At 41.9% G+C, this 8,434-nt stretch overlaps 1 protein-coding gene across 1 annotated transcript in view; it reads right to left on the bottom strand.

Annotated features, from left to right (window-relative positions):
• Positions 1-146: 146 nt before the first annotated feature.
• The window catches only part of LOC138011022 (monocarboxylate transporter 10-like), an 8,304-nt gene continuing 16 nt past the window's right edge, over positions 147-8,434 (bottom strand). The window contains exons 1-4 of the mRNA XM_068858037.1: positions 7,936-8,434; positions 4,526-5,082; positions 3,830-4,199; positions 147-1,367 (exon numbers count right to left, since the gene is read on the bottom strand). The exon at positions 7,936-8,434 is cut by the window's right edge and continues 16 nt beyond it. Of these exons, the coding sequence (XP_068714138.1) occupies positions 1,072-1,367; positions 3,830-4,199; positions 4,526-5,082; positions 7,936-8,203 (1,491 nt within the window). The 5' untranslated portion in view covers positions 8,204-8,434 and the 3' untranslated portion in view covers positions 147-1,071. The remainder of the gene's footprint in view (positions 1,368-3,829; positions 4,200-4,525; positions 5,083-7,935) is intronic.

The raw sequence follows: 8,434 nt of genomic DNA, 5'->3' as shown, positions 1-8,434 counted from the left end.
ATTATCGAATTTGTGAAATTTAATTAAGACCCCCCCTCAACTTACTTGAGAAATCTAATGTAGAGCCCCCCCTCCTTTCCATTATTTTAACTTAAGGCCCCCCCCCCCCCTCTGGTTTTAGGGCCCCCCTCCTGATAATTATTGTACAGTCCCTAATAGCCATGCCTCTAGGGTTGACTTCGTTGGCCACCTTGGGATACTTAATTGCGCGTGCACATTTCAATGTGCTCGCGTTTGCGTTCAACGTATGAAGTTCCTTTGTGTTTGCCTTTGTGTCGCTCGTGGGCACCAGCCCTAACAACAGCCCTAACATCAGGACGTGGAATTAGCAAATTTGAGATTGTGTAACGGACGCGAGCACCTCGCAATAAATGTCACCTCTCTCTAACTATCCACAACGTTCTCACTAATTTTATTCCTGGAATGTGGATACACACTTTCCATGCCAAGCGAACTGGAGTAATTTGCAAAATTACAACAATAACAGGAAATAACATTTTAAGACAACGTTCTCATAGCCGTCCTTGCTTAAACTCTCTCGCAGGCGAAGTTTTTGAGACGCGGATGGCAACCGAAAGTGAGATGTTTTCCCTTTTAACTTGTCTTCACCGAAAGACATTTACATTGCTAAGTATCTTTTGAGATGATTAGTTTAAAAATCCAGGAGACATTACTATCCCGGCATGCGAAACGTTAATTTCTGGTTGCCGCCTGCGTCCAAAAACGTAGCGCGCTTAAGCTTCCTAGTAACACGATGACAACGACGACGACGACGTCGACGAAGGTGATGACGAACGCGAAGGCGAAGGCAAAGACGGAGACGACGATGAAGGCGATGACGAAAGGCGAAGTCAAAGTCCGTGACAACGACGAAGGCGAAGGCGAAGGCGACGACGACGATGAAGACGAAGGCGAAGGCGAAGGCGAAGGCGAAGGCGAAGGCGAAGGCGAAGGCGAAGGCGAAGGCAAAGGCGAAGACGAAGAAAAAGACGATGAAAATAATTTCCTGTGGATTATATCACAGGAGCTTTGGTTTCCAGATATATTAATTTCAGTAATCCAGAGCAAATTTCACAGCACTGTAAGTCGTTCCACAACTATTAAAGGATCTATTTCCTTGAGCTCTGTAAGCACAATCAATGGAGATGTAACAGATGGCTGGTGGTGATTATTCGAAGTAGCTGCTCTTCCGTTGTGGGGTTTCGGTGGACACATGGGAACGAGATTGGTGACGTCTTCCCGACCGAGAGAGCATGAGATTGGCTTACAGAGAGCTCCAAAAAATAACAAGAAGGTACCACACATCATCGGACCAGCGGCTAAATAAAACACAGGTTTAAACGTTTTCAGGGAATCGTACATGAAACCTGGGTATTAAAAATTGAAGAAACACGTGTTAACTTTTTTCATCATTGTAAATAGTTTCATACCAGGCCTCAGTTGTTCAAAGCCGCATAAATTTCAAGCCTGTATGCTTTTGGGTTAGCCATATATTTATTACACAAAACATAGTTATCATTTCGTCCCCAGGCACCAAGCATTTCATCCCCATTTCATGTAAAAGGCTGCAAAAATTTCACACTGGTCTGAGTTCGTCCCGGTCTCATGTAAACACCCCCTAAGTAAAGGAGTGTTACAAAACCTTTGTCAATGTTTCACGCAAACTGTATAGTTTTCACTCTGGACAGCTACTTATCAAATCGATAAAGTTATTCAGTGTTTGAATATGTCGGGGCATAATAATAAACGAAATAGAAAAATAAATTTTCAAGGGGCCATTTCCGAGTTGCTGTTTGTCTCGGTTTCGAAGTGAGTCTTGGTGCTCAACTATTGTAAGGGACATGAGCTTGATTTGCACAAGAATACGCAACTCATTTCCATTTGAATGGTTGTGCACCAGAACTCGCTTTGAAACTGAGGCATGCAGCAACTCGGAAATGGGCCTATTGACGAGAGCTCAGTAACAGAGTGACTTTGATATGATCTTGAAAAATAAACGTAAAAGCAGACCGTAAACAAAAATACAAAACAGTTACACTTTTTCATTGGCTTAGCGAACGCGGACGCAAACAGCGTCATCTCTCCATGGAACTTTTTGGAAAGCGATCGACATTTCGTTTTAACGTCATTTAAAATGCAGTAACGTGATTGGGCAATTGAACTGTTCACTGCCAATATTAGGAGCTTCCTTAGCAGAAATAAGGAGAAGCTTTGTTTTAATCTTGCCAAACATTGGTCCGTGAAACAGATTACGAACACTTTTTTCGAGGTCATACGAAAGTCGCTCTATACAAAAAGCCGTATATTTGAACAAGAGAAAATGAGGGGACAGAGAAGGAGGCTCCCGGTCCAGCCCTTGGGATATGTCATGTCCACGAAAGTTATTTTTAGACGAGCGGAAGTCTTCCGAGACGTCCGCATGCAGGCCAACCTTGGTCCGATGTTTGAAAGAAAATATATATTCATCAGCCTTCCAACGTGCGCCATCGTTTTCTCTTTTCACTAAGAACCTGAGAGCGAGGCAAGACGGCATGCGGACGTCTCAGAAGACAGACTTCCGCTAGAACAAAGACTTCCGCTCGTCTAAAAATAACTTTCGTGGACATAACATATCCCGGCCAACGCCTTGAGCCTCCCTCTCTGTCCCCTCATTTTCTCTTGATTTGAACTGCGGAGAGGATCAAGTTAACTCGTAGATAATCCCAGTTATAAACGTCACAGTACTTCAACAGTAAAGAAAGAAAAGCCTGAAACAGACCACCCTGCGAGCAGAGGCTCTGCCTGAATCGCGTCAACTCTTTGAAGCTGCCGCAGCCCGAACTTCTGGACTAGTCAATCTTGTTTTCTCTCGTCAAACCGTTTTTTCCAGTACGAGGGTCCGTTTAGTGGTTATAATTGAGCCCGCTGTACCATGAAAAACTAAGATGGCGGCGAGATCTGGCATATTAGGCTTGGGTTCGAGACTGTATCCTGGCAACATGCAGCGCATATTCAATAAAGATCTTACTCGATTCATGCAGAGCCTTTCTCGAAAACGCCAAAATCGCTCAAGCAAAAGAAAGGCTCTGCTAGAAGGGTGGAAACAGACTTGAACGGGATATGAATTATTCCCCATACCCTCATGGATGACAATGTACTCCTTGTTTTAATTCTATCCACAGAGCCAAAAATCCCAATAGGTAATTTTCACGATGGCGTCCGTGTGACTACAACAACCAGAATTCAGTTTGTTTTTCTTTTCTTCTTTAAATTTTGTATTCCCTGCGGTATAAAAATAACAAACAGCTCTAATTAGCACCAGACAAGCAAAACCTGTCGGAAACTGGTACTTGAAGTCAAATGGCGCCATCATGCAAATGTCCCATTTAATCTAATCCATTTTTGCTTCCGAGCAGTGTGAATGGACCAGAAGGGAACATATATGAACCGTTCGACCTAGCCCACTCAAAGGACGGCCACAGCAACGGGAATAGACCATTTTCGAATTCTCACGGCTGGACTGGATCTAGCATGGAATGGAGGCTAATGCGGGCAAGCCTCCATTTCATGCTAGATCCAGTCCAACCGTTAGAATACGAAACCGGCCTATTCCGACCCCTACTCTTCCAGAGCAATGTGTGGGTTTCTTTAATGCCTCACGTTGGGACAGGATCAGAGAAAACTTGAAAGTCAAACCATTTGCAGTTATCATATGACCAAGGCAGTAGTTTCTCCTCAGTTATTTGAAGGGCCTGAGTGTTGCCTGGTTGGAGCCCGCGCAAACATATGGTTTTTAATAACCAGCTGGTTCGAGCGAGTGCTCGCATTAAGTTGTTAGTAATTAACGTACCTGCTGCTGGTGGACCCAATAAATAAGTAAATGATTGACAGAAGAACAGTATACTCCACGCAGAGGAAATTTTATGCACACCGACGATGTCTAAAGTCACAATTGACATTAACCCAATGTAAGAACCATCCAAAATTCCTATCACCACAACATACAGAACCAAACCCCAGTATGAGTTTGCGAAAGGACACAGAACAGAGGCTAATCCAGATAAGAACATACATGTTTGGTAAATGTGAATGTTTTTGAAACTGCAGACGTCCGAGATACGCCCGAACAGTAGACGACCGACCGCCGACGAAATCCCGAGGTAGGAAATGAGCCAGGTGCTTTTGGATAACGATATACCCAAATCTTCGGAATATCGAACCTAGTGGGAAAGAATGAGGACGTTGAGATAAACGAAAAAAATCAGATCGTGAATCTGTTGTTGTTGTTGTTGTTGTTTTTGTTTTTGTCTTCCAATGACTTAAAATAGGCAGTAAATTCATCCCAGAAGCTCTTTGCTCAAATTGACTTCACTCAACCTCGTTTCCAGGACGGGCACTGAGAACGAGGTCAGAAGTTACCGCAGGTCGGTGAGCTAAAAATACTCAAGTGAGGTCGTGTGGAAAACGGTGAAGTAAGTAGTATGCTAAGGAATGCAAAATTTGTATTTTAACAGTGAAAAATGGTACAAGGAGCAAATTGACCTACCAAGAAGAAATGTGGTATGTAATAACCAAATCCGGCCACAGTCGTTGCAATGGTCCACAGAACAAATGCCTTATTCTTCAAGACAGATAAGTCAAAACACTGATTTGTCTCTGGACGAATTTGAACTGGGCTCGGTTTAACCGTCTTATAAACAAAGCCCGTAAAAGTAATCATTATGCCACCGAGTCCCATAATACGAAATGTCGTTCGCCAGCCAAAGTTTTCAACAAGAACTTGCAGTGTCGGGGCTAAGACTAACGTTCCAAAGCTACTCCCAGATGCAACAATTCCAGTGGCAAGAGAAAGATGTTTGTCAAAATAATCCGCGGAAACAATCAAAACCATTGTTGCGCAAAGACTGGTGCCAATTCCCAAGAGAAGGCCATAACTAATGTAGAGGAAGAGGAGACTAGGCGCGTAGGAACTGAGGAAGAGTCCAATACTCATAACCAGTCCTCCAGCGATGGTGACAACCCGAACGCCATATCTACCGGCGAGAGAACTGGTGACCGGGCTGAAGAGGAAGAGAAGGTTGATGGAAATTGAACCGATCCAAGCTGTAAAAGAATACGTTAAATGGCGTTTGTGAAATGTGCATTTACCAGGCTCTGAGAGACCGGTATGCGGCATTGATTATTAGTTGATTATTTAAACTAGGTTGGTTTAGAGTCAATCACCCAAGAGTAGGATTTATCCAATTTGGCCCAGTCCCCATCAGCGTCGGGAAAGTGTGTATTTCTAAACCAACTTTTGCGGGAAAATTAACAATAGACCAAATCAGCTATTTTCGTGTTTGTACCCATTTCAAACCATTTGGGAATAAAACGTTTTGTTCCAGGCATTTTCGTATCATTTAAATGTGAATACCACACGACACGATTTTGTCGCATGCGACAAGCTCACGACAGGCCTACGACATGACTTACGATTGTCGCATTTTTTTCAACATCCGTTTGATTTTGAACTACGTTGACTGCTGGGGTGGGCAAAAGGTTCAACACATCATCATTTGTTCACAAAGCATCAGGAAAGACCTGGTATTTAGTCCCAGGCTGAAGCCGTGGTTGTTACTACGGCTACGGACTTGTTACCATGGATACGGACATGGATACGACATTGAGAGACCGAACATACTCAACAATAGACCTTATTCCCAAATGGCCGTCATTTTAATATTCTTTTGTTTTTATTCAAATTTAGCCCTTGATGTCTCTTTCTTGAGCTAAAAATTCAAAAGAATATTTTGCCTCGAACGAGGCATCAAGGTCTAATTTGAATTAAAACTAAAGAATATCTAAATGGCGGTCATTTTGGAATAAGGTGTTTGTTGAAGAAAGGGGGCAAAGCATCACGAGAGACCTGGTATTCAGTCCCAGGCTGCAGCCGTGGTTGCGGACTTGTTACCATGGATACGGACATAGATGCGGCAACGAGAGACCGAACATACTCAGCAATGTTGAAGGAAGGGGCAATACGGCATCAACTTCATTCAACGCTCGCGATAACAAACGAGATGCTGAATGATTGTTGAAGCAAAGTTTAAACACATTTAAGCTCATTCAATATCGATCCAACTTCGATTCAACATGTTTCAACACAGTTGAAAGGGAGTGGGGGGGGGAGGGGGGGGGGGCGGGGGACGGTTTTGACGTCGCTTTTGAACAAAATCGAACTGATATTGAAGACGTTTTCCCAGGCCTTCATAATACAAACACAACACAAAAAGATTCTTCACCCTGCATGGCCTGGGAGATTTGAATTGTGTACATCATTGAGTTAGCGGATTTGACGTATTGTTGGTTTTCACTCACGTGATCAACAGCCGTTTTTCAACGAAAACAAAAGCAAACTTTTGCATGATAATAGAGTTAAATTCCCGGAGGATTTGGTCGGGGCTCCAACATGGCCGCCATTTCTTTGTTTAGGGGCTCAAACATGGCCGCCGTGACGTCATGTGAAAACCGAGAATTGTTTATTTTTGCGCAAAACTTGGTTTGAAAATAGACACATTTGACGCCGATAGGGACAAGCCTGATAACAGATTGTCAGTAAGTCTTGGGTAATGGACTCTTAGTATGTTGGTAATTTCTTTAGTTTCGTATAACGCACTGAAACGTACTGTCCTTGGTGAAAAATTTAGAAATCTGGCGCCAATTCATTCGCAGCCAATCACTGAGCGGCAAAATCAAAACAATTGCGATTTTCGCGCGGTTATTTACAGGCTGTGTGCATTCGCTTCGCATTTTGATTGGTTCAACGCGATTTGCTTAAGTAATAAACTCGCTTTTGGTTTTACAGTGATTGGTTGAAAGGTGATTTTCTCGTTATATTTCTTTAACCATGACTAATTTTGACACCTTTCACTCGGACTCAGTGGCCAAGGAACAGAGATTGAATTGAAAGAATTCGAAAATACCTTTTTGACTCGCTTCGTTTTTTGGTTATCATGTGAAAAGGACAAAATGAAGAGAAAAATCCACGTAATTGTGACTTTTTTTGCTCCTCCACAAACATAATTTTGGTAAAAAGGATCGCTATTTGTTCGTCAGAGATTGGTTTCCTTGAACTGAAAATTAGTATAATAAAGGAGTTAAGCATTGTTTTCGACAAAAGAAGCGAATGTCTCGTGCGATTCAGATATTGCATGACCAAAGCAATCGTGATGTCACTTCTTTGCATTGTAAATATTTTATAACTAGAACTCGAGCGGTTCGCCGAAAGCAACTTATATTTTTTAAAACACATTTAATCTTTTCTCCGACCATTAATCTAAGTTTTTCACTCGCTGATGACGACATATCACGTTTAAATAAATTTAAGCCCTATATTATGACTTATAATTGCTTTCCTCGCTCAAAGACACTTTCGCTGATGGACCGACAAAAAACATTGAGTGATATCCAAAATACCTACTTTTTTTTTTTTTTTTTGTATTACGCAATAATGAAATAAGTAAATTCGACATTGTGCTGAAAGCTCTAGGAAAGATTACAGAGAACCATAAGATAATAAGCTCTCTCGTTATATATGATTCACCGCAAACTTTACAATACATACAGTACTAAATTTACATACAGGAAAGGGACGAAACCGTCGAGCAAATATAATTCTATAATGTCGGAGAAATACATCGCTTTCATTTCTCAAATCGATCTTTTAAAAGGAAATTTTCTGTAATTGAAATTATCTTTCCAGAAATGAAACGGTTAACTACCAGGATAATTTTCGACATGATTTTGTTTTTTATGCTTAATAAGAAAAGAGGCGATGTCTTCCTAAAATACATCGATTTGTGTATTCCAACGAGGTGTCTAAGAAATTGCTAGACTCATCGTTGAATCACTTTGAAACGCGGATTCATCTGCAGAATGCAACTGGGCACATGTAAGATTGAACTTCAACTGACTTACCGGTACTTGCTTTTCTAGCATTAAAATGGTCGAGTAGGACAACGAGAAGAACACCAAACGACGTATGAATACCGAAGACCAAAAACATGACAATGAAGGAGCCAGCACATACGGCCCAAGCCCAGCCACGATCTTTCTGAGGGCTATAAAGCTTTGGTCGCTGTCTGTGAGCGTAGTTAATCAAAATATTACTCCCTCCAACAGGAATCGACGTAAGATTCTCGACGTTCATTGAAGAGAGAGATCGCGTTGCCCTTAAGTTTGTCATGTCAAGATTTTCTCGCCACTTTCAAAGTGACACGAATTGCAAATGAAATAATCCCCACCGATTCGCGAAAAAGAAGCTACGAATGGCGACTGTTAAGAAATGCGTTGCAAGTTCTTAAAGATTAATTATCATTAATTAAAATCCAATTTCAAGCAAAATACAAGATTTTCCGGAACTTCTAAGGTCAAGATGAACTAGAACTGCAGAACGCCTTGGAGCTTCGTGAGTCAG

This window comes from Montipora foliosa, chromosome 7, assembly GCF_036669935.1.
Source record: "Montipora foliosa isolate CH-2021 chromosome 7, ASM3666993v2, whole genome shotgun sequence".
Taxonomy (NCBI): domain Eukaryota; kingdom Metazoa; phylum Cnidaria; class Anthozoa; order Scleractinia; family Acroporidae; genus Montipora; species Montipora foliosa.
The sequence above is the reverse complement of the archived record's forward strand: the minus strand, read 5'-3'. Positions and strand labels throughout refer to the sequence as shown.